The 26,493-nt window shown below is 47.2% G+C and overlaps 1 protein-coding gene across 2 annotated transcripts in view; it reads left to right on the top strand.

Moving 5' to 3' along the window:
• The window catches only part of LOC145352758 (pleckstrin homology domain-containing family G member 3-like), a 196,213-nt gene that overhangs the window by 150,985 nt on the left and 18,735 nt on the right, over nucleotides 1-26,493 (top strand). For both annotated transcript variants that reach the window (XM_080203034.1, XM_080203035.1), the window contains 9 exons: nucleotides 1,679-1,748; nucleotides 4,278-4,324; nucleotides 6,543-6,693; nucleotides 10,633-10,764; nucleotides 11,812-11,994; nucleotides 12,615-12,707; nucleotides 17,274-17,360; nucleotides 18,532-18,565; nucleotides 21,492-21,593. In XM_080203034.1, the coding sequence (XP_080059160.1) occupies nucleotides 1,679-1,748; nucleotides 4,278-4,324; nucleotides 6,543-6,693; nucleotides 10,633-10,764; nucleotides 11,812-11,994; nucleotides 12,615-12,707; nucleotides 17,274-17,360; nucleotides 18,532-18,565; nucleotides 21,492-21,593 (899 nt within the window). The remainder of the gene's footprint in view (nucleotides 1-1,678; nucleotides 1,749-4,277; nucleotides 4,325-6,542; nucleotides 6,694-10,632; nucleotides 10,765-11,811; nucleotides 11,995-12,614; nucleotides 12,708-17,273; nucleotides 17,361-18,531; nucleotides 18,566-21,491; nucleotides 21,594-26,493) is intronic.

Below are 26,493 nucleotides of genomic sequence, written 5' to 3'. Positions count from 1 at the left end.
TAGAGTTCGGAAGAATGAGAGGCGACCTTATTGAGACGTATAGGATTCTTAGGTAGAAGCTGAGAGGTTCTTTCTGCTTGTGGGAGGCTCCAGGACCAGAAGGCACAATATCAGAGTAAAGAGTCCACCCATTTAAAACAAGAGGTGGTGATGCCAGCATTGGACTGGGTGGCAAAGGGAAAACTCTCTCAACAGCAGATTAAAGTCCAGCAGGTTTATTTGGAATCGTGATCTCATTAAACAGTGACAGAGCAGATTTGATGGGCCAAATGGCCTCCTTCTGTTCCTACGTCTTATGCAGGAGTGATTGGCTCGAGGGTGGGGTCTTTTGGAACCAGCCCCTGATTAGCTTTTGCACCCACGATGTCTCAAATTTTACCTTCTCACTTTCACCTCTAATTCTCTCCTGACCTCACCTCTGTGATCTCCTCTCGCCCTCCAAACTTCCCGAGAGCTCTGCGATCCCCTGACTCTCTTCACACCAACATTGGTGGCTGTCTCATCGATTCTATGGAGTTGAAATTAGCCAAGACAATTGGGTGGAATTTTCCAGTCCCGCCTGATGCCAGGATCATCCAGTCCTGTCCAAACTCACTGGCATTTTGGCTGGCCCACTGCAAACCCCCTCCAAATGCTGCATCACTAAACCCACCCCCACCACCACCACCACCACCACCACCCCACCCCCTGCCTGGCCCAACCCAACCCACCTCAGCAGATCTGGAAATCTAGCCATTGTAATGAATTGGTGAAAATGTTCTGACATGTTATTGCATGATTCTTTTCCCCCTTTCTTTATCTCTCTCTCTCTCTCTCCCTCCCCCTTCACGGGACTGGATGGTGACAGTTTGCTGTTAGACAGTAGGGTAGGTAGTCACTGTGTGCCACCAGGCACCAGAGTAGATGGATAGGTTTTGGACTGTGTGCGAGAATATGAAATGGGCGATTGCAGCTTCAGTGGAAATAAAGTTGTGGTGATTTCTGAATCTGGCCACTGAGTCACTATCACCTGTTCTACACTTTGACAACAAGGTCAAGTTCTCCGATGTTCTCTTGGGTAAAAGTGGATGCAAATAGTTTGGAATGCAAACTGTAAAAATATTCATCTAATCATCATCTCATTTTCACATTTCCCTTCCAGGCAAATGCATGCAAACTCATCGGTCGGATTTAGCCATGACACACTCATTTATTTTGATGATTTATTGTGTAATATACATCTTCGTTCTCTCCCACTCTCTTTCCCTCCATTTCCCCATCTCATCCTTCCTTTTTTCCCCTTTTTCGAACTACTTTCATTCTCTGCTCCCTCCCTCCGCTTTCTCTCTCCTATATCTCTCTCTTCTGTACCTCTGTGTTCCTGTCTCCGTTCCCCTCTCTTTCCTCTATCTCTCTCCCTCCCCCTTCCTTTTGGTCTCCCCCTTCCTTTTGGTCTCCCCCTTCCTTTTGGTCTCATCCCATCACCCCTTCTCTCTTCCCTCCCCATCGCTCTCCTCCTCCTCCTCCTCCTCCTCCTCCTCCTCCTCCTCCTCCTCCTCCTCCTCCTCCTCCTCCTCCTCCCCCCCACCACCCCCCCGACTCCTTTTTCTCTCTCTCTATCTCTCTCTTTGGTGTATCTCCCTCCTTGATTCTCCCCCTGTGGCCTATCCTGCTTTTTTTCCACCCTCTCTCCTCACAGTGACTTGCTGCAAGACCTTGATCGCTGTCACCATGACCCTGTTGCCATTGCCAGATGCTTTGTTGACAAGGTGAGTCACTTTCTGAATCCTAACCCTCTGACAGTGATGTAAACCCAGGACGGGTGAGTGAGATGATTGCTACCAGCTGGTGTGTGCTGTTTTGCTCGATGTTTCTGGTACGCACTGGGCGATGTAGGAGGTGTATTTTTATTCGCTCGTGGGTCATGGACATCGTGATTGGGCCAGCATTTATTGCCTTTGAACTGAGTGTCTTGTTGGGCCATTTCAGAGGGCAGTTGAGAGTCAACCACATTGCTGTGGCTCTGGAGCCACATGTAGGCCAGACCGGGTAAGGTCAGCAGATTTCCTTCCCTAAAGGACATTCGTGAACCAGATGGGTTTTTCCGATAAGGTTTCACGGTCATCAGTAGATTCTTAATCAAAATTTTTTTAAAAATTTGAAATGCACCAACTGCTGGGAACTGCCAGCATCTCCAGAACGTTAGCTGAGTTTCTGGATTAATAGTCTAGAGATAATACTACTCGACCATCTCCAGTCCTCCCTAGCACTAGCAACAGATAAACTTATCCATACCACAAATTAACATTGTTGCGAAACAAAATTGCAGAGTCAAGCTTCCTTGATACTGTCCCCCATCAAATACTCCCAGGACAGGTACAGCACAGGGTTAGATACAGAGTAAAGCTCCCTCTACACTGTCCCCATCAAACGCTCCCAGGACAGGTACAGCATGGGGTTAGATAGAGAATAAATCTCCCTCTCCACTGTCCTATCAATACTCCCAGAACAGGTGCAGCAAGGGGTTAGATACAGAGTAAAGTTCCCTCTGCATTATCGTCATGGAACGCTCCCAGGCTAAATACAGCACAGAGGAAAATAAAGAGCAAAGCTCCCTCAACGCCGCCCCCAACAAACACTCCCAGGACAGATACAGCATGGGGTTAGATACAGAGTAAAGCTCCCTCTACATTATCCCCATGAAACACTCCCAGGCTAAATACAACACAGAGTTAAATAAAGAGCAAAGCTCCCTCTCCACTATCCCATCAATACTCCCAGAATAGATACAGAGTAAAACTCCCTCTACACTGCCTCCCAACAAACATTCCCAGGACAGGTGCAGCACAGGGTTAGATACAGACCCCTCCCTCTACACTAAATTGTTGAGCTCATTAAAGTATGATTGGGTTCTATCAATGTAAAGCTATGTACTGTTTGACCATCAAATCTCATGGTAACTTAGTAAACATAGTGTCACCTGACCTTAATGTGAGATATATAAATCTATAACCTAATCCCTGTGAGTCAGTGAGTAAATACATTCTAAATCTCACATCAACTAGGTTGACATACATTTTTTTGATTGCTTTGGGCTGTGCTGGTACTTGGAAAGATCTAGAAGGACATCAGGAAGAGCAATCAATTATCCACCAGCCCATTGGGTTGGGGAGGCGATGGACTAGTGGTATTATTGCTAGACTGTTAATCCAAAAACTTAGCTGAACTTCTGGGTTTGAATCCCACCATGGCAGATGGTGGAACTTGAATTCAATAAAACCATCTGGAATTAAGAATCTACTGATGACCATGAAACCATCTGGGTCACTAATGTCCTTTAGGGAAGAAAATCTGTTGTCCTTACCTGGACTGGCCTAATGTGACTCCAGAGCCACAGCAGTGACTCTGAAGTCCACATTAGGCGACCAGGTAAGTTGACTCTCAACTGTCCTGGGGCAACTAGGGATGGGCAATAAATGCAGGCCAGCCAGTGACGCCCAAGTCCCACGAATGAATAAACAAAAAAACCATGTTAGACAGAGGTGGAACAAGCAACCATCAATGTTTAGCAACGTAGGAATTTCTACACATGAAAAGCCAAATTACATCAAGTTCACTTCCCAACATCTGAATAATCACCTTATACAATGATAATGGAGTTGGTGACTAATCAATCAGTCTCTATAACCAGTGTACAACAGACATGGGGCGAGGAACATGGTAGAAAGCTTTGGGAAACATCAGACCCAAGTCACCAGTTTGTCTGACACCTATCAATGGCAGGTTTTCCCTTCTTGATCCTGAACTTTCATTCTCTCTTTTTTGCCTTTCAGAAGAGGCTATGTGGCTTGTGGGGTGGATGGTGGTGGGGAAAAGTGTTTAGATAGGAATGTCATGGAATGGGTCGGCTTGACAGAACAGCTGGTCTTGCAAGTGAGTTTTGCAAATTTGCACATCCCCACACCTCAGATTAATCCTGTTCGGAATCCCACAGTGTCGTTTTCTGGGAGAACACTGTGTGATGGTGCTCAGTTGGTCTGAGAGGCTCCTAGCCAAGGGACAAAGTTCCTGAACCTGGGCATGATTAGATGTGGGGTAGTTGTCTATAGTGGCCTTCTCATGCAAGAGCAGCATGTGGCCATTCATTCTTCAATACTGAAAGTGGGCCAGCTCTCGCCTTGACCACAGGTGAGTTAGGTATGTCGGGATGTAAGGCCCGGTGGGGGTCAGGTGTCACCTGTTAAGATTCTGTACTGTTCACCCCCTTAAGTCACAAACGTTTTTGTTCTCTCTTGCAGAGTCAGGATTTTGATATCTACACTCAATACTGTACTAACTATCCCAAGTAAGTAATCTGTTCAAACGAACAGTTTTGTTTGCATGTTTTAGCAATACATGTACTGGGGTGAAGTGCAAGGGGCCCATTAATCAGTGGCTCCAGTACACAAGGCAAGCCACACTCACCAGTAATGGCAGAGATAGGCAACCCAGACTGGTGAGTGGGCTGCGTGAGTGGCCCTCCTCCATCTCAGTGGGCCACAAGATTGAAAGTAGTCTTGTTCAGTGACTGTGACCCCATGAATAAGATTAAATACATTTAATACACACCGAATATTTCATAATGAGTGATAGAAAATGTTTAATCGTTCATATACTGATACAACTGTCAACTTCAGGGTCTCAACATTGAATTCAATAACTCCAGATGATGAGCTCTATCCCACCGTGACCCCTTTGTTTTCAATTTATTTTTTTTTTAAATTTTTCTTTACTTTTTATTTCTTTATTTTTCTTCCCCCCCCCCCCCACTCTTTCCCCTTATTTTATGCCACATTTCCTTACCCTTTCTCCTCCTTTTGCTTTCTCTTTTTCTCAATTTTACCTCTCTCTGACCCATCTTCCGCAGCACCCCACACACACACACATACACACACACACACACACACACACACACATCTTCATCTGTCACAGTTTACCCACTGATTTCAGCTTCTCTGCTGTTTGGCCGTTCACACCTTTATTCTCTCTATGGGCTGCCATTAGCAGCCTTTCCCCTTATTTTTGTGCCTGTGAGTCATCTTTCATTCCCTCACCCTGCAGTATAAATATCTCCTCCTTTCTATGCCTTTTCTCTCCTTACCGATGCTGCCAGACCTGCTGAGATTTTCCAGCATTTTCTCTTTTGGTTTCAGATTCCAGCATCCGCAGTAATTTATCTTTTATTAAGATTGAGAGGAGATTTAATGTGTGTGCGTGTGCGTGTGTGTGTGGGGGGGGGGTGTGCGCGCGGGGTGGTTCAAAATTATGGGGATCAAGTAAGAAGAAACTGTTTCCATTGGCAGGAGGGTCAGTAAAGGACACAGCTGAAACGGGCGAGAGCAGGAGATTTTTTTAATCTAATATGTCGAGTTATGATCTGGAATGCGCTGTCTCATAAGACAGTTAAAGGAAATTTTAATAGTAACTGACAAAAGGCAATTGGGTAAATACTCGAGGATTGGCAGTGCATGTGCATGGTGGCTAATGGCTCCCTCATTTTGTTGTATGATTCGCACTGTGCTCCATTAGACTTCCCGTTTCACCAATCCCTGCGTTCTCCTGAAGTCTGCTGCTGTCCTCTTCACTGTTCACCTCCATTTCCCTTCTCCCTGATTGAAGCATCTCTCTCTCTCTCTCATAGAGTCATAAAGGTTTACGGCATGGAAATAGGCCCTGCGCTAATTCTAATTGCCCACATTTGGCTCACATCCCTCTATACCCATATTACCTATGCAACTATCTAAATGCTTTTTAAAATATAAAATTGTACCCACCTCTTCTACTACCTCTGGCAGCTTGTTCCAGACACTCACCACCCTCTGTGTTGAAAAAATTGGCCCTCTGGACCCTTTTGTACCTCTCACCTTAAACCTATATCCTCTAGTCTTAGATGTCCCTACCTTTGGGAAAAGATATTAACTATCTACCTTGTCTATGCCCCTCATTATTTTATAGATCTCTATAAGGTCACCCCTCAGTCTCCTTCGCTCCAGAGAGAAAAGTCCTAGTCTATCCAGCCTCTCCTTATAACTCAATCCATCAAGTCCCAGTAGCAGCCTAGTCTAAATTAAACTCCATCTGCCATTCGTCAGCCCACTGACCCAATTAACAAACATAACAACATAAGAAATAGGAGCAGGAGTAGGCCATCTAGCCCTTCGAGCCTGCTGCACCATTCAACAAGATCATGGCTGATCTGAAGTGGATCAGTTCCACTTTCCTGCTTTCTCCCCTTAATTCCCCTGTCTATCAGAAACCTATCTACCCGTGACTTGAATATATTTAGCGAGGTAGCCTCCACCACTTCAACGGGCAGAGAATTCCAGAGATTCACCACCCTTTGAGTGAAGAAGTTCCTCCTCAACTCAGATCTAAACTGCACCCCCCCTCCCCCTTTATCTTGAGGCTGTGTCCGCTAGTCCTGCTATCCTTTCTAAGCGAGTCCTGCTATCCTTTCTAAGCAATTGATCAAGATCCCGTTGCAATTGGAGATGACTTTCTTCACTCTCTCTAACATCACACAGCTCTGTGGCGGCGCTGACTGAATGCATGAGGAACAAGGTCCTGGCCAAGTTCTTCAGGGAGCGCCAGTCCACTCTGAAGCGGAACCTCCCACTGGGCTCCTACCTGTTGAAACCAGTCCAGAGGATCCTCAAGTACCATCTCCTGCTGCAGGTAAGACAGCTGCGTCCGGGCACATGGAGGACAAGGGGGGTTTTGAACCCCATCATGTTGGTCAATATCGGGCTATTCCTAGGAGAGCAATCCTGGAACTATTCGTATGCACTCAGGTCTCCATGTCATTGACCGTCCTCCCAATGGGATAACACTTCTCCCTGTCTGGACACTGCTCTTCTCACAGGCCTTTGATGCCAGGCATACAGTTTGGCCCGCTCAAAGTGTAAATAATATAATTCCTGAAAGGATTAGGGCATTAATCAGTAAGCCCTAGACCCCCATCACTAATCCACATCTATAAGACACAGGGATCTCGGGTCAAGACCCATTCAGACCTGAGCCGGCAGACTTGGTGTGTTAGTGACCGACAGACAGGAGTCAGACACAATCAAAAGCGGAGGAGCTTCACAGAGCTCTCCTCACTGCGAGTTGCCACGCCCTCCTACATACATAGAACATAGAACCTTACAGTGCAGAAAGAGGCCCTTTGGCCCATCGAGTCTGCACCGAACACAATCCCACCCGTGCCCTACCCCCCTTTTCCCTACATATTATACCCACTAACCTACGCATCCCTGGATACTAAGGGGCAGTTTCTTAGCATGGCCAATCAACCTGACCCGCACATCTTTGGACTGTGGGAGGAAACCGGAGCACCCGGAGAAAACCCACACAGACATGAGGAGAATGTGCAAACTCCACACAGACAGTGACCCAAGCCGGGAACCGAACCCAGGACCCTGGAGCTGTGGAGCAGCAGTGCTAACCACTGTGCTACCGTGCCGCCCTTCAATACACTGATCAGCAGACGCAAGGGCCGAACTCTACCACCTAGCCCGCCACGGATTTGAGCGGGCGAGAGTCAGACAGCTGAAGTCTCCTTTGACCTGAGATGGGAATTTCTGGTCTCGTCTGAGCAAGGCCGTAAAATGCCGCCCACAAACTCCCCAGACTGAGCACCTTGAGGATGAAGGTTTTGTGTGACCCTCCTCTGATGGGCATGGAGGAGTTACCGCCATCGTGGGTGGGGGGTTGGTTACTTCTTGAGCTGTTAGACATTATGCTATGAAGCAAGAAGCGAGGGCAGCCACTCCATTCATTCTTAACCATCGCCCTCCACTTCCAACCCCTATGTACCACCCCCCCCCCCCCCCCCCCCCAAATCCCCGGTCAGAGTTGGGCAATGGGCTGTGCCCCCTCGGGCACCCTAATGCTGGGTTAAGAAGGGCATTCACCTCTTTCCACCCACTCTCAGGTCATGGCGCCTGGTTCCAGTTTTTAAAAACCAGTCGTGATTCGCGCCTGTGCGACATAATGCTGGTGAGTGGGAATACTTGATTTCATTTATCGGTGTCATATATATTAGCATACAGTGAAAAGTATTGTTCCTTGCACACTATACAGACAAAAACATACCGTTCATAGAGAAGGAAAGGAGAGAGTGCAGAATGCAGTGTTACAGTCATAGCTAGGGTACAGAGAAAGATCAACTTAATGCAAGGTAAGTCCATTCAAAAGTCTGACAGCAGCAGGGAAGAAGCTGTTCTTGAGTCGGTCGGTACGTGACCTCAGACTTCCATATTTTTCTCCTGATGGAAGAAGGTGGAAGAGAGAATGTCCAGGGTGCGTGGAGTCCTTAATTATGCTGGCTGCTTTTCCGAGTCAGCGGGAAGTGTAGACGGAGTCAGTGGATGGGAGGCTGGTTTGCATGATGGATTGGCTACATTCACAACCTTTTGTAGTTTTTTTGCAGTTCAATGAAGTGTGAAGATGCGATTTTAACCTCACTAGGTACATTACAATGCTTTCAAACTGATGCAAATCAGCTCGTTTCCACTGCCTCCATTGCCCTTAATTCCTTTAGCGATAAAAATCTACCCAGCTGTATCGATTGAACATATTCGAGGCTGATTCCAGAAAGCTGGTTGGTGAACGATGGAACAATGTTGACACAATTTTCTAAGCGTTTATTTACAAAGGTACACGTTTCAAACATGCACCTCCACACCCAGCAACTGCAGTTTGCTTGTCCCCTTTTAAGGGCACTATTCAATCCCTACTACCTACATAAGCTCACTGACTTTCTTGGAAGGCAAAGGAAATTCGGCAGGTTAGCTACAACTGTCCAATTTTTACAGATGCACCGTAGAAAGCATCCTTTCCGGCTGTATCACAGCTTGGTATGGCTACCGTTTTGCCCAAGATCGCAAGAAACTACAAAGGACCATGAACGAACCCCATCACACAAACCAGAGTCCCATTCACTGACTCCATCTAAATTTCCTGCTGCCTCGGAAAAGCAGCCAGCATAATCAAAGACCCCACGCACCCCGGACATTCACTCTTCCGCTTTCTTCCGTCGGGAAAAAGACAAAAGTCAGAGGTCATGTATCAACGGACACAAGAACAGCTTCTTCCCTGCTGCTGTCAGACTTTTGAATGGACCTACCTCGCACGAAGTTGATCTTTCTCTACACCTTAGCTGTGACTGTAACACTACATTCTGCACCCTCTCCTTTCCCTCCCTATTAACAGTATGCTCTGTCTGTATAACTTGCAAGAAACAATACTTTTCACTGTATAGCAGTACATGTGACAATAATAAACTAAATCAAAATATAATTTGAAACAAGTCGATATCATTAACAGGATGGGTGCAATATCAGGCTCGATCTTTGCTCTGTACAGTCACGCTTGGTGGAGAGTTGTGAGCTGTTTACTGGAAGTTGTGATCTGAAAAGTCAGGCAACATTCTCCTCATAACTGCAAGTGCATGATCCAGCTGCTTAAAGTGTTGAAACATAGAGATATTGTAGGTTTAAGAGGTTTATTGAATTTAAACTATGATTGCAGAATTGGAACACGTTGCAAATGTATAAAATTGCTATGTCTGGAGTCTGATGGAAAAATTTGAGGAATGTCTCCCTTCGCTTCCAGGCTGGTAGACTGGCTGAAAGGGAGATCGTAGAAACCTACGGGGCAGAAGGAGGCCATTTGGCCCATCAAGTCTGCACTGACAACAATCTCACCTCAGGCCCTTTCTCCACAACCTAACACATTTACCCCACTAATCCCTCCAACCTACATATCCCGGGACACTAAGGGGCAATTTAGCATGGGGCAATCAACCTAACCTGCACATCTTTGGACTGTGGGAGGAAACCGGAGCATCCAGAAGAAACCCACGCAGGCACTGGGAGAAAGTGCCAACTCCACACAGACAGTGACCCAAGCCGGGAATCGAACCCAGGTCCCTGGAGCTGTGAGGCAGCAGTGCTAACCACTGTGCCACCATTTGGACAAAAAAAAGTATAAAGGGATAAACTGCACCTGTTTTTTTTTTACAGTCATTTATTTGAAAAGGAATAATGGGGGCTGCGTAACAAAAAAAGGATTTAAAATTGTACAGAGCGATACTGGGCTAAAATAGATGAAATTGTCAGGAGAAATTGCAGTGTCCTTGATTAGTGTCAGCTGTAGCTTGGTTGGTAGCTCTCTCATCTCCGAGTCAGAAGATTGAGAGTTAAATTCTGACCCCAGGACGTGAGGCTGTGAGCCGACATTACCGTGCAGCACTGAGGGAATGCAGCACTGCTGCCTTTTAGATGAGATGTTGAACTGAGGTCGGCACTGTGGCATAGTGGTTAGCACTGTTACCTCACAGCGCCAGGGACTCGGGTTTAATTCCAGTCTTTGGTGACTGACTGTGTGGAGTTCGCACATTCTTCCCGTGTCTGTGTGGGTTTCCTCCCACAGTCTGAAAGACGTGCTGGTTAGGTGCATTGGCCGTGTTAAATTCTCCCTCAGTGTACCCGAACAGGTGCCGGAGTGTGGCGACTAAGGGATTTTCACAGTAACTTCATTGCAGCCTACTTGTGACACTAATAAATGAACAGAAACTTTATATAGCTACATTGCTATCTTTCTGCCTTACAGGAAATAGCGAAGCACTTTGACACCAGCCAGGAGGGTTATGAGGTGATTGAAGAAGCCATAGATACCATGACTGGTGTGGCCTGGTACATCAATGACATGAAGAGGAAACATGAGCATGCTATACGGTTACAGGTATGCACCATCTCACCTATGGGCCTTCCTGCACAGAGGCCCACCAATCACAATTGTTTCAGCTACTTCTGCTGTCACTATAACCACTCAACTCCCCACCGCCCATGTTACTGATTACTGAGTGAAGGAGATGCCCGGATCCATCATATTTTCATCGTGGGTGGATGGGTGGGGGCAGGTGGGGGTCAAGGCCACCGCCTCCAGAGGAGGTGGGAGGGATGACGAGGCCTACAGGCTGGACAGCCCTGCCTCCGATAACTGCGAAACCAGCTCAATTGGAACCAGGATCGTCAGACGCTCAAGCCTTCACATCAAACTCACCTCGTGCCCCCCCCACCCCCCATGTAGCCCGACACCCCTCATATATCTCCCCATGTAGGTCCACGCCTCCACCCCCAATGTAGCCCCACACCCACCACCCCCCCCCCCCCCCCCCCCCCCATGCCCCCCCAGGTGACCTCCCGTGCTCCCTCCGGACCACCCACCCCAAACTGAATCCCCGCATCCTCCCTCGTGTATCTCTACTGATGTTAATCCTACTCCCTCACACTGTCAGTCAGTAACCCTTCCTCCAGCACTCTGTGTTACTGACAGTATCTCTACTGACGTTAATCCAGTTCCCTCACACTGTCACTCAGTAACCTCTCCCTCCCCAGCACCCTGTGTTACTGACTGTATCTCTACTGATGTTAATCCAGTTCCTTCACACTGTCACTCAGTAATCCTTCCTCCAGCACCCTGTGTTACTGACTGTATCTCTACTGACGTTAATCCAGTTCCCTCACACTGTCACTCAGTAACCCCTCTCTCTCCAGCACCCTGTGTTACTGACTGTGTCACTACTGATGTTAATCCAGCTCCCTCACACTGTCACTCAGTAACCTCTTCCCCAGCACCCTGTGTTACTGACTGATACGTAGGGGTAGGATTGCAGGAAGAGGGTTAAACAGGATAGGGAAAGAATTTACATCTGTGTTGCGATTGAACACGTTCTGTATGGGTAATGGATGTTTAAGAAGAAACCTATTTTCGTGTTTGCTTTCCCAGGAGGTACAAAGCTTGCTGATAAACTGGAGTGGGCCAGACCTCACAACGTACGGAGAGTTGGTCCTAGAAGGAACATTCCGGATTCACCGGGCCAAAAACGAACGCACTTTATTTCTGTTTGACAAGGTTCTACTGCTAGCCAAGAAAAGAGGAGAGCACTTTATCTACAAGACCCACATCATGGTACCCCACATATTTACAGATTAATTCATGGAATTAAAGATACCTTGAGATATATCAAACTGGAACCTAATCAAGGGGTTCAGATGGTTTCCATTATAGAATAATGGATACCTAGGAGTGAGTTACAAACTGGAATCTTATTGTGGGGTTCAGATGGTTTATATATAGAATAATGAATATCTGGAAGTGAGTTACAGACTGGAATCTAATTAAATTGCTGAGATGTAAAATGATGGATACCTGGGTAGAGAATCACCATTGGTGCTGTGCAGTGCCACCCTGTGCTGGTTCAGGAGGTGCCACAAGCCCTGCTGACGAGAGGAGCATCTCTAATTGCCTCTGATAGCAAAGCCAGCTAGCTGCAGCTGGCAGCAATGGTTAGCTCAGGCTGCCATTTTCTCGGTAGTGGGGCTCCTTCCCAGTTGCCTGGTTTGAATCAGCCAATAAGAGACTGACTTGTCTTCCAATCACCTCTCTCCCCTACCCTATCAGAGTGTGTTCTGGAGTGGGTACCAGTGTTTAGTGAGACTGGCCTTTGTTAAGGAGGAAATCTGATTGTCCAGTTGGGTTGTAATGGATTCCTCTTTGTCCCCCTCTTTCTCTCTCTCTCTGTCTATCAGTGCTCGGCACTCATGCTTATCGAAAGCACAAGGGACTCGCTGTGCTTTGGACTGTCTCATTACAAGAATCCAAAACAGCAGCACACTGTCCAGGTAAGAGAAAAGCAATGTTTTAATGGCGATAGCATCACACGCAACTTCCTTAAGGGTCCTGTAACCCTCTGCTGTGTTTAAATTTCCCTTTTTTACATCTGTTTCCTCCCCTTTTCCTGCTGAGATGATGGAGATGGTTTTTCCTCGATACCACTTTGTGCCAGTGAGCTCAATGCCAGGTTAGATCTTTCCCAGAATGTTTTTCCATTCTTGGCACCAGTAGCTGTAAAAAGTGACGTTTCCCTGAGGGCAGAATGTTTTCCAAGAACTTTGGGTATACTCGTACAAGTTTTGGGAGAAAATAAACTCACTATTTACACTGCACAGGTCTCCCTCTTCCCTTCCTTCCAGGAGGGTGGAGATGGCATCATCCAGTGCCCATCCAAGCAATCCAGACTGAGCAAGGTTTGAATTATAGGGCTTGTATTACCTCGAGTATCAAAGATTAAGGCCGGGATTCTCCAACCTCGCCGTAGCCGGGGTTCTCCAGTCCCGCTGCTGTGAATGGAGAGTTGGCTGAGCGCCAAATTCTCTGTTCTCGCCTGGTCAGGTGGAGGAATGTGAGAATTCCGACTAACCTCAGGACACTCTCACCAACTTTCACAGATGCACCATAGAAAGCATTCTTTCTGGTTGTATCACAGCTTGGTATAGCTCCTGCTCTGCCCAAGACTGCAAGAAATTACAAAGAGTCGTGAGCAAAGCCCAGTCCATCACGCAAACCAGCCTCCCATCCATTGACTCTGTCTACACTTCCCATTGCCTCAGCAAAGCAGCCAGCATAATTAAGGACTTCATGTGCCCTGGACATACATTCTTCCATCAGGAATAAGATACAAAAGTCTGAGGTCATGTATCAACTGACTCAAGAAGGCGATGGCCTAGTGGTATTATTACTAAACTATTAATCCAGAAACTCAGCTAATGTTCTGGGGACTGGGTTCGAATCCCACCACGGTAGATGGTGGAATTTGAATTCAGTAAAAGGTAACTGAAATTAAGAATCTGATGATGACCATGAAACCATTTTTGATTGTCGGAAAAACCCATCCGGTTCAGTAATGTCCGTTAGGGAAGGCAATCTGCCGTCCTTACCTGGCCTGGCCTACATGTGACTCCAGAGCCACAGCAATGTAGTTGGCTCTCAACTACCCTTGGGCATCTAGGAATGGGCAATAAATGCTGGCCAGCCAGCGATGCCCGTGTCCCACGAATGAATAAAAGAAATAACAGCTTCTTCCCTGCTGCCATCAGATGTTTGAATGGACCTACCTTGTATAAGCTTCGTCTACACCCTAATAGGACTGTAACAATACACTCTGCACTTTCTCCTTTCCTCCTCCCCTATGTATTCTATGAACAGTATGTTTTGCCTGTACAGTGCGCAAGGAACAATACTCTTCACTGTACGCTAACACACGTGTCAATAATATATCAAATCTATTGATGAAGGAGATGACAGGCTACATAGATGAAGAACCAATTCTTAATCATAGAATCCTTACAGTGCAGAAGGAGGCCAGTTGGCCATCTAGCCTGCGCTGACAGCAATCCCACCCAGACCCTATCCCTGCTAATCCCTCTAACCTGCAGATCTTGGGACACTAAGGGGCGATTTAGCACAGCCAAACAACCTAACCCACACATCTTTGGAGTGTGGAAGGAAACTGGAGCACCCGGGGAAAACCAAAACAGACACGGAAGGAACGTGCAAACCCCGCACAGATAGGGACCTGAGACCGCAGCTGAACCCGTGTCCTTGGCGGTATGAGGCAGCAGTGCTAAGCACCATGCCCTTATTATTTAGTCGGGGAATCCAGAACAGAGGGACATGACCTTAAAATTAAAGCTTGGCATTTGGGGGGTGAAACATTTCTTCACACAAAGGAAATGCATTGGAAACTGCAGAGGCAGTGGCTATAATTTTTCAGTTTTTCTGAAACTCCGGGGCAGTGCCAGAGGACTGGAGAATTGCAAATGTCTCACCCTTATCCAGAAAAAAATAAGTGTCAAGATGAGCCCAGCAACTACAGGCAGTCAATCTAATCTTGGTGGGGAAACTTCTAGAAACAATGATTTGGGACAGAATTAATTGTCACGTGGACAAATATGGGCTAATTAGGAAAAGCCTGCAAATGTTTAAGTAACTTGCTGGAGCTTTTTGAAAAGGTAACACAGAGGGTTGATGAGGGCAGTGCAGTTGATGTGATGCACGTGATCTTCTAAAAGGCATTTAATACAGATGCCACAAAACAAACTTGTGAACAATGTTATAGATTATGGAATAAGAGGGACAGATGCAAAATTGGCAAAGTGATCAGAATAGGATTAGTGGATATTTTTCAGGCTGAAGGAAGGTTGGTAGTGAAATTCCGCGGAGGCTAGAGTTGGGACCCTTCCTTTTCCGAACATACATTAATTAATAATCTAGACCTTGCTGTACCGGACACAGCTTTCAAATATTGCAGCTGATACAAAACTTGGAAGCATTATGAAATGCAAAGAGGCCATAGAACTTCAAAAGGACATAGACAAGTTAATGGAATGGGTGGATAGGTCGATGCAGAGAAACGTCAGGTTATTCATCTTGGCAGTGAGAACTTGAAAGGTAGGTACGGTGGCACAGTGGTTAGCACTGCTGCCTCACAGCACTAGGTCCCAGGTTCAATTCCAGCCTCGGGTCATTGGCTGTGCAGAATTTGCACATTCTCCCTATGTCTGTGTGAGTTTCCTCCGAGTGCTCCAGTTTCCTCCCACAGTCCAAAGATGTGCTGGTTAGGTTGATTGGCCATGCTACATTGACCCTAGTGTCAGAGATTAGCAGGGTAAATGCATGTTGTTATGGGGAAAGGGCCTGGGTGGGATTGTGCTTGGTGCAGACTTAATGGGTTGAATGGCCTCCTTCTGCACTGTAGAGATTCTTTGATTCTATTCTGTGAAGCTGGAGAGACAACGGGTGGGGTTTTCCAGCCTTTTCCTTCAACAAGATCTTCCAGTCCCGTCGAAGCTGACCACCTCGGCGTGTTACCCGGCAGCAGAGTGAGCAAAACGTGTGAAAGGCCAGAGAGTTTGTTGGGACTGGAAGATTCTGGTGGCAGTGAGTGGCTTCCTGCACCGACTGTGGGAGAACCCGACCAATATAAAATAAAAATACAACTTAAAGTGACAGCTCCATGCCTTACAAATAGATTAGCTCACCAGACATCTGTTTTCAAAGCTGCAAGTGGAATGTTTGCTTTCACAACTCACCCACTTCCTTGGCCGCCTCCATGGCAGGCCTGGTGGTGGTGGTGGTGGCGGGGGGTGGGGGGGGGGGGATGGCGGTGTGCATTTATAGACGATGGATCTGCTGAGTCAGCAAATTTCCCAACTTGAGCTTCCCACCTCGATGGTGAAAGTCAGGCCCTGGGGCCTGTGTCAAAAATTGAGACGAGTCACAGACTCGGGGAACATTATTGCAAACCATCTCCAAATAATGTGGCCTTAGTGATGTTGGTTGAGGGATAAATATTGTCCAGAAATCAGACGAACTCCTTTCTTCAAAATAGTGTGGTGACATTTTTTTTCAGTCTCTTGAGGGGACGGCACGGTGGCACTGTGATTAGCACAGCTGCCTCACAGCGCGAGGGATCCAGGCTCAATTCCAACCTGAGGTGACTGACTGGGTGGAGGTTGCGTGTTCTCCTCATGTCTGTGTAGTTTAACCTCTTATCCAAAGAAACGGTGCCACAGACAGTGCCGCACTCTCGGAATATTTCATTTGTGCTGAAATCACTGGCTTAGAGCTTCAGCACAAAACCGCGTACCTTGGAGACTTTGGTGGATCTCCAATAGATCAAATCTTGTCTTAACGAGTTTAATTAAGCAACAGGGGCAGCATGGTGGCACAGTGGGTTAGCACTTCTGCCTCACAGCGCCAGGGACCCGGGTTTAATTCCATACTCGGGTCACTTTCTGTGTGGAGTTTGTACATTCTCTCTGAGTCTGCGTGGGTTTCCTCCAGATGCTCTGGTTTCCTCCCACAGTCCAAAGGTGTGCGGGTTAGGTTGATTGGCCATGCTAAATTGACCCTAATATCAGGGAGACTAGTGAGAGTAAATGAGGCTATGGGAGTAGGACCTGGATGGGATTGTGGTCGATGCAGACCCAATGGGCCAAATGGCCTCCTCTTGCACTGTAGGGATTCTATGAACTGGCATTTCTTCACTTTGGCCTTCATAAAAATGTTTGTCTGATGTTTAGTACCTTGTTCTGGGATGATCCTTCAGTGCTCCTCAAGCCACTGCCTCATTGTTTCTGAAATAACTCCTCAGAGGCCGATGTCTCTTTACCACGTTCTCTTTATTTGCATTCCTCTGCCAGAGTGCAAAGTCAGAACTCGGGTCCCAGTGGACCTGACATTCTCACATTTATAAACAGGTTCCCTGTTGGGTGGGCTATTATCACCTCAATCAGGGGCATCTTTTATTGATGACCTCAATCGGGGAGCTCATACTCCTGGGCCTCGCTGCAGTCATTACAGTCCTCACATCGCAATGACACTGTGACATTCTGGTTTACTCACAGGCAAAGACAGTGGAAGAAAAGCGTCTCTGGACACATCACATAAAGAGACTGATTCTAGAGAATCATCATGCCATTATTCCACAGAAGGTGAGTTGTTATTTCAATCGTAACCCGGCTGAATAACATGGCACTCAATGCCAGGCCTATCAAGGTCACCAGAAGGCAGTGTTTCATACCAGCTCCGTCATGTTATGATGACCAGTATTTAACAGTAGCTGGGCTTTGCAATCCAGCTCCCAGCCAGACATCTTCAGAGTGAATGTCCTTGTTGAAATGGGGATTGGGTGTTGGATGTTGATGTGGATAAGAACATAAGAAATAGGAGCAGGAGTAGGCCATCCAGCCCCTCGAGCCTGCCCCGCCATTCAATAAGATCATGGCTGATCTGTCGCTGCTCAGTTCCACTTTCCCGCCCTCTCCCCATAACCCTTAATCCCCTCTCCTATCAAAAACCCATCAACCCGTGTCTTAAAAATATTTAGCGAGGCAGCCTCCACCACTTCAACGGGCAGAGAATTCCAGAGATTCACCACCCTTTGAGTGAAGAAGTTCCTCCTCAACTCTGTTCTAAACCGCCCCCCTTTTATCTTGAGGCTGTGCCCCCTAGTCCTATTGTCTTTTTTGAGCGGGAAGAGTCTTTCCACCTCTATCCTATCCATCCCATTCATCATCTTATACGTCTCAATGAGATCTCCTCTCATTCTTCTAAACTCTAACGAGTACAAGCCCAGTTTATTCAGCCTCTCCTCATAGCTCAACCCCCTCAACTCTGGTATCAGCCTAGTAAACCTCCTCTGCACTCCCTCCAAGGCCAAAATATCTTTGCGCAGGTGCGGCGCCCAAAAATGCACACAGTACTCCAGTTGCGGCCTCACCAATGCCCTATACAGCTGCAGCAAGACCTCCCTACTTTTATATTCAATCCCCTTCGCTATGAAGGCCAGCATCCCATTCGCCTTCCTGACCACCTGCTGCACCTGCAAGCTGGGTTTTTGCGACTCATGCAAGCTACCCTTTCACCTATGAGTCACTGCTTTGATCTCAACCTATTCAGGGTGGCACAGTGGTTAGCACTGCTGCCTCACAGAGTATAATGCCTTCAACCACGGATGCAGATGACCTGGATTGTAATTTGCTGTATATGAATTACAAGCAGTCGCTCACAATGCCAGTCTCCCTTGGTCTGACGTGAGTGATGCTGATTGAATATCTTTCGCCCTTTCTTTGAACATGTTGACATTATATTGTCTCCTTCCAGGCCAAAGAAGCCATTTTGGAAATGGATTCCTATTGTAAGTAACACATTCTCAAACCGATAAATTATTATGGTGCGGGCGCTGGAAATCTGAAATAAAAACAAAGTGCTGGGAATAGTCAGGTCTGCAGCAACTGTGGAGAGAGGACCAGTTAATACTTCATATTGAAAATGACTCTTATTCAATTCATCTTCGACTCAAAACATTACCTCTGTCCCTCTCTCCACAGATGTTGACTTTTTCCAACGCTTTCTGTTTTAATGATGAATTACTTCAGTGTTTTAAATGTTTTCTTTGGAAATCAAGGTCTTCTTTATCCACCTAAAATAAAAGGCTGTTGTGAGTCGAACCAGAGGGGTTTTGATATTCCTGCGACGTGGGATTGAATGTATCCCAGATAGATGGGGAGGGCTTCAGAATCCTGGCGTGAAATTAGATTTAGAGCACTCTGAGTAGGTCAAAGTCTCCGGTGTAAGATTGCCCCAAATTAGATGCTACATGGTCTATTAGATTCAGAGCAACCACAAGGATGGACAGCACGGTGGCACAGTGGTTGGCACTGCTGTCTGACAGAGCCAGGGACCCGAGGTCAATCCTGGCTTGGGTCACTGTCTGTGTGGAGTCTGCACGTTCTCCCCGTGTCTGCATGGGTTTCCTCTGGGTGCTCCAGTTTCCTCCTACAGTCCGAAAGATGTGCGGATTAGGTTGACTGGCCGTGCTAAATTGCCCCATAGTGTCAGGGAAACCAGCTAGGGTAAATGCATAGGGTTATGAGGATAGGGTTTCAGTGGGATTGTGGTCAGTGCAGTCTCGAAGGGCCGAATGGCTTCCTTCTGCACAGTAGGGATTCTGTAATGTGGAAATTGGGAAGACCGGAGCAGGACAGGAGGAGGGAATTTGTATTGGGGTATCGGGCTGAGGTTAATTGTTGGGTTGGAGTAGAGGGAGATTTTGTTCGACATCTCCCCTGGGAACGTGTGAGACAAAGAGTCCAGAATGCGTCAATCTCCACCATTGTTCATGGATAGGCTGCCTGCATGCAACAGGCTGGGAACAGCTCTCGTGGAGCGCCTGGTTCCTCAGAGGACCCATCCTTTCTTCAAAGGCCACTCTGCACAAAAGTCAGTTGTTCCCTGTTGTCAGCGTTTCAGCGAGACCGGATAATGTTTCATCTGATTCGGAACATTCGACCCAGAGGAGATAGGCTGCACGTAAAGCCTGGAAAATGCCAAACCAACCTCCAGAAACAATGGCGGAATTCTCCCCCAAAAAACTAAGTGTCATCACGGCGAGGGTAATGGAGTGATTCATACTGGTCTCTCAGACATGCTCGGCACTGCAATCCTCCCACACTCCAGTTCGGTGGTGAGGCAGTGTGGGGAATGGGGGGGTATTGGCAGAGCCTAAACACACTGGTCAGCCAGGCTTAGAAACGTAGATACCATAGAATCCCTACAGTGCAGAAGGAGGCCATTCAGCCCATCGAGTCTACACCGACAGCCATCTCACCAAGGCACTATCCCCGTAACCCTGTTAATTCCTGTTAAAACCTAGGCTTCCCAGGACATTAAGGGACAATTTAGTTTGGCCAGTGCACCTAACCCACATGTCTTTGGACTGTGGGAGGAAACCGGAGCGCCTGGAGGAAACCCACCTGGAGGAAAATGTGCAGTCTCCACACAGACAGTGACCCAAGCCGGGAATTGAACCCGTGTTCCTGGGTTTGTGAGGCAACAGTGTTAACCAGTGCGCCACCGTGCTGCCTCTGAACACTCGGGTGTCATTTCACAAAGGCACTCAAATCACATACTGGGACCTGCCCTCCCCCACCCTGGCAAACTGTTTCTTCGCCTGGTGCAAAACAGATTTTCATGCCTGCACTCTATTCTCTGTGATCAGCACACCGAGGTTTTCAGTAAGTGCTTCACCTACAGTACGGACTCCAGTGAGAGCAATCCACACTTCCTGCTGTCTTGGCAAAGCAGCCAGCATAATTAAGGACCCCGCGCATCCCGGACATTCTCTCTCCCACCTTCTTCCGTCGGGAAAAGGATACAAGTCACGTACCAACCGACTCGAAAACAGCTTCTTCCTGCTGCCATCCAACCTCGCACTAAGTTGATCTTTCTCTGAACCTAGCTATGACTGTAACACTACATTCTGCACCCTCTCCTTTCCTTCTCCCCTATGTACTCTGAGTGATATATTTTGTTTGCATAGCGTGCAAGAAACAATATCTTTCACTATCTCTCAATACATGCGACAATAATAAATTAAATCAACTAGCACTCATGCATTCAAATGCAAATTAGATTGATTTCTTTTTGTATAAAAACTTTTGGAATATGATTTAGAAGTAATTTGAGACATGACCTATGGTAATGATAGGATCTTGGGACGAAATGGCAGCCGCGCGTACAGAGGTGACACGGTGGCACACTGGTTAACACTGTTGCCCCTCAAACCCAGGAACCCGGGTTCAATTCCCCGCTTGGGTCACTGCCTGTGTGGAGACTGCACATTCTCCCCAGTTCTGCATGGGTTTCCTCTGGGTGCTCCGGTTTCCTCCCACAGTCCAAAGACGTGTGGGTTAGGTGCATTGGCCAAACTAAATTGCCCCTTAATGTCCTGGGATGCATAGGTATTAACAGGGTAAAATATATGGGGTTACGAGGATAATGCATTGGTGAGATTGCTTTTGGTGTAGATTTGATGGGCTGAATGGCCCCCTTCTGTACTGCAGGTTCAACTATATTGGACTAATTATTGTGATTAGTCAACAAAGTCATTATTATTGAATCAGACAACTAACAAAATGGTTGGAAAACTAGATGAACCATAGTCATTTCTCATTTAGCTGGTCCTCAATATTGATTGTATATTTGTTCCTCCTGTCTGTAATTGGTTATGAGCCTGATCATTGATGAGTAATTGATTGCTTTTCCTGCTGCAATCCTTCTAGATCCTTCCAAGTACCGGTACAGTCCGGAGCGATCAAAAAAATCCATGCCCACCCAACCGACGGACGAATTCTTGAGTTGCCGCAAGGGCCGCAGGCAGTCTGGTAAGCTCATCGAGGCCCCACGGTGCAGCAGAGGCCATTCGGCCCATCGAGTCTGCACCAACCTCTCTGACAGAGTTTCCTATCCGGGCCTCTGCCCTGCCCTGTCCCTGTAACCCACACATTTATGTTGGCTAATCCATCTAATGAACACATTTTGGGATGCTGAGGGACAATTTAGTATGACCAATCCTCCCACAGGGCGGTGGCACAGTGGTTAGCACTGCTGTCTCACAGCACCAGGGAGCTGGGCTCAATTCCCGGTTTGGGTCACTGTCAGCATGTTCTCCCCATGTCTGCGTGGGTTTCCTCCTGCAGTCCAAAAAACGTGCTGATTAGATGCGTTGTCAGTGCTAAATTCTCTCTGTGTACCTGAACAGGTGCCGGAGCGTGGCGACTAGGGGATTTTCACAGTAACCTCATTGCAGTGTTAATGTCAGCCGAATTGTGACTAGTTTATAAAGTCGATAAACTTTTAAACTGAAAACTTTATAACTAAGGGGAAACCAGAGCACCTGGAGGAACCCACACAGACACAGGGAGAAAGTGCAAACTGCATACAGACAATCACCCGAGGCTGGAATTGAACCCTGACCCCAGGCACTATGAGGCAGCAGTACTAACCACTGTGCCACCATGCCGCCCACTAGGTCCAGTCTGGAGCTGGACAAGCAAGTAATGGACACAAGGAGCTGGAGTATCCCTTTTCTCCTGCTGCCTTAACCCAGCCCCATTTGACTGACCGGCAAATTGACTTGGGGAGTGTTGTACAGGGTGGTTATAGAATGGTTAAAACACAGCAGGAGGCCATCTAGCCTGTCCATTCTGGTTCAGCAGATTCTCAGGTCACCTGCAGTCTTGTTACCCTGGAAGAGTTCTCGTTTTACGTTTACTTCAGAGTGAGAGGTCGCAGCCCTTCTCCTCTTGGCTGAAGAGGCTGCTTCTCGGTCTCCAGCTAAACTTGAGTCCCAGGTTACTGATCTCTGGCTACCCGGTGCGGAGAGGAGTGAGCCTGGTGAAGGTGACATTACAGATCCTGACAGCATGCATTCAGGAGAAGGGGCAGGATTTTTCAGCATGGCTGCCCGTCTCTCTCCAACGGATACACTTGTACCTGGTTATCCTTGAAACTGCTGCACCTGGGAGGCATCATTGTATGGTGGAGTTTCTGGTGCAGATGGAGGAGTAGAAAGTGGGTTCCAGGACACGCGTCCTTTGTTTGAACAGAGGGGAGTACGGTAGGATGAGAGAAGAATTGGCGAATGTTGACTGGGGGGAGCGAGTTGGAAGGTAGGTCTGCTGAGGAGCAGTGGAGGATCTTTAAGGAGATCTTTCTTGGTGCTCAGCAGAAATTTATTCCGATGGTTAAAAAGGACCGTAGGAGGAGAGGTAATAAGCCGTGGATAACGAAGGAGGTGAAGGAAAGTGTTGAATTAAAAGCGGAGGCGTTTAGAGTAGCTAAGAATAATGGACGAGAAGAGGATTGGGAGAGGTTTAAATGTCAACAAAGATTGACAAAGAAGTTGATAAAGAAGGGTAGGAGAAACTATAAAGCTGGGCTAGCGCTTAATATAAAAAGGATAGCAAGAGTTTTTATAAATATATAAAAAGGAACAGGCTGGCTAGGGTGAACGTTGGACCCTTCAAGGATGAGGGGGGGACTTAGTGGTAGGGGATGGGGAAATGGCTGAGGTCTTGAATAACTTTTTTGTTTCGGTCTTCATGGAGGAAGACGTGAATAATTTGCCAGGTGTTAGCGATGGAAAGGTGGTAGGACTGGAGGGTCTCAATGACATTATTGTTACTAGAGAGGCAGTGCTCGACAGACTGGAGGGACTGATTGTGGACAAGTCCCCAGGACCGGATGGAATGCATCCGAGGGTTCTGAAAGAAATGGCGGAGGTGATAGTGGATGCCTTGGTGGTTATTTTCCAAACGCCGCTGGATTCCGGGGAAGTGCCGGAAGATTGGAAAGCGGCTAATGTTACGCCGTTGTTTAAGAAGGGTGCCAGGCAAAAGGCAGGGGATTATAGGCCGGTTAGTTTAACGTCTGTTGTAGGTAAAATGTTAGAATCTGTCATCAAGGAGGAAATAGCGAGGCATCTTGAGGGGAATTGCTTGATAGAGCAGACGCAGCACGGTTTCGTTAAGGGGAAGTCGTGTCTGACCAATTTATTGGAGTTCTATGAGGATGTGTCTAGGGCAGTGGATAGAGGAGAGCCGGTGGATGTGGTCTTTCTTGATTTTCAGAAGGCATTTGACAAGGTACCTCACAAGAGGTTATTGCAGAAGGTCGAGGGACATGGAGTTGGGGGTAGGGTGTTAGCGTGGATAGAGGATTGGTTGTCAAATAGGAGGCAGAGAGTGGGGGTTAATGGGTGCTATTCGGATTGGCGGTTGGTGACTAGTGGAGTGCCCCAGGGGTCGGTGCTGGGGCCTCAGCTATTTACCATTTATATAGATGATCTGGAGGAGGGAACCGAGTGTATGGTGTCGAAATTTGCTGATGACACCAAGATTGGTGGAACGGCAAATTGCGCGGACGGTGTGGAGAGTCTGCAGAAGGATCTAGTTAGGCTGGGCGAATGGGCCAGGAACTGGCAAATGGAATTTAATGTTGGTAAGTGTGAGGTTGTCCACTTTGGTAGGAATAATGGTAGGAAGGACTATTACTTACGTGGCGAAAAACTGAAGTAGGCGACGGTGCAGAGGGACCTCGGGGTCCTTGTGCATGAGTCGCAAAAACCCAGCCTGCAGGTGCAGCAGGTGGTCAGGAAGGCTAATGGGATGCTGGCCTTCATAGCGAGGGGGATTGAATATAAAAGTAGGGAGGTCTTGCTGCGGCTGTATAGGGCATTGGTGAGGCCGCAGCTGGAGTACTGTGTGTAGTTTTGATCGCCGTACTTACGCAAGGATATTTTGGCCTTGGAGGGAGTGCAGAGGAGGTTTACTAGGCTGATACTGGAGTCGAGGGGGTTGAGCTATGAGGAGAGGCTGAATAAACTAGGCTTGTACTCGTTAGAGTTTAGAAGAATGAGGGGAGATCTCATTGAGACATATAAAATGATGAATGGGATGGATAGGATAGAGGTGGAGAGACTCTTCCCGCTCAGAAAGGACAGTAGGACTAGGGGGCACAGCCTCAAGATAAAGGGGGAGCGGTTTAGAACGGAGTTGAGGAGGAACTTCTTCACTCAAAGGGTGGTGAATCTCTGGAATTCTCTGCCCGTTGAGGTGGTGGAGGCTGCCTCGCTAAATATATTTAAGATGCGGGTTGATGGGTTTTTGATAAGCGAAGGGATTAAGGGTTATGGGGAGAGGGCGGGAATGTGGAACTGAGCCACGACAGATCAGCCATGATCTTATTGAATGGCGGGGCAGGCTCGAAGGGCTAGATGGCCTACTCCTGCTCCTATTTCTTAAGTTCTTATGAACTTGGGAATGCATCATCAATACTCAAAATCAAAATTTTATTTGATTTGTTAACTTACATTTTTGAGTTTTTGTGGTTTTTTTTAAAGAAAGAGGCCCTTGCTACCTTTTAATTGGTCTTAACATCATTTATCACTAAAGATTAGTGAGTTTTTTTCAATATTCTTAATTCTTTCATGGTATGTGGGCAAAGCCAGCATTTATTGACCCTCCTAGTTGTCCTTGAACTGAGTGGCTTGCATGGCCATTTCGGACAGCAGTTCAGGGTAAAACATCATTGTGGCTCTGGAGTCACCTTAGTTTTTAGTTTATTTGTTAGTGTCACAAATAGGCTTACATTAACATCGCAATGAAGTTACTGTGAAAATCTCCTAGTCACCACACTCTGGCACCTGTTTGGGTACACTGAGGAAGAATTTAGCATAGCCTCTACAACTAACCGGCATGCCTTTTGGACTGTGGGGGGAAACTGGAGCACCATGTGGAAACCCATGAAGATATGGGGAGAATGTGCAAACTCTGAACAGACAGCGACCCAAGCTGGGAATCAAACCCGGGTCCCTGACACTGTGAGACAGCAGTGCTGCAGGCCAGACTGGGTAAGGATGACAGATTTCCTTCCCTAAAGGGCATTAGTGAACCAGCTGGGTTTTGTGCAAAGAGGGTTGACGCTCCACTGACTGTAAACAACAATAACAACTTGCATTTATATAGCACCCTTAATGTCGCAAAATATTCCAAGCTGCTTCAGAGGAATGCTAACCGTCAAGAGGATGGCATTATAGCACAGTGGTTAGCACAGTGGTTAGCACTGCTGCCTCAAAGCTTTAGGGACCCGGGTTTGATTCTTGGTTTGGGTCACTTTACTGTTGTGTCGAGTTTGCACATTCTCCCCTTGTTTGTGTGGATTTCCTCCCACAGTCCGAAAACATGCGGGTTAGGTTGATTGGCAATGCTAAATTGTTCCTTGGCATCCTGGAATGAGTAGGCTAGAGGGATTAGCGGGATAAATGCATGAGGTCATGGGGAAAGGGCCTGGGTGGGATTGTTGTCTGTGCAGACTTGATGGGCTGAGTGGCCTCCTTCTGCACTGTAGGGATTCTATGTTGAAGACTTGACATGGAGTCACACAAGATTGGTTGCTTTTATGAGGCGACTTGGAGGACAGAATCAGAGAGGTTTAGGGAAGTAATTCCAGAGTTGAAGGCCTAGGCAGCCTAAGGCATGACCACCAGTGGTGGGACAGTGTGAGAAGCCAGAGTACAGTTCTCCAGGTTTGAAGGACTGGGAATGTTTCTGCTGAAACATGTGACTGGTACAAACCTCTATGCTGAAAATGTCCGCAATTCTGAGCTGAGGGAGCATGCTGGAATTGTTACAAGTCAGGGGACAGGAATGTAAGGCATATGCGTTAAGGCCCTGTTAATTTGTATGGCAATAATCGCCTTGTCTTTTCCTTTCTCCTTCCTTC

Source organism: Carcharhinus amblyrhynchos, chromosome 14 (assembly GCF_965287045.1).
Source record: "Carcharhinus amblyrhynchos chromosome 14, sCarAmb.v2.hapA, whole genome shotgun sequence".
NCBI classification, from domain to species: Eukaryota; Metazoa; Chordata; class Chondrichthyes; order Carcharhiniformes; family Carcharhinidae; genus Carcharhinus; species Carcharhinus amblyrhynchos.
This window is presented reverse-complemented; position numbering and strand designations above follow the sequence as displayed.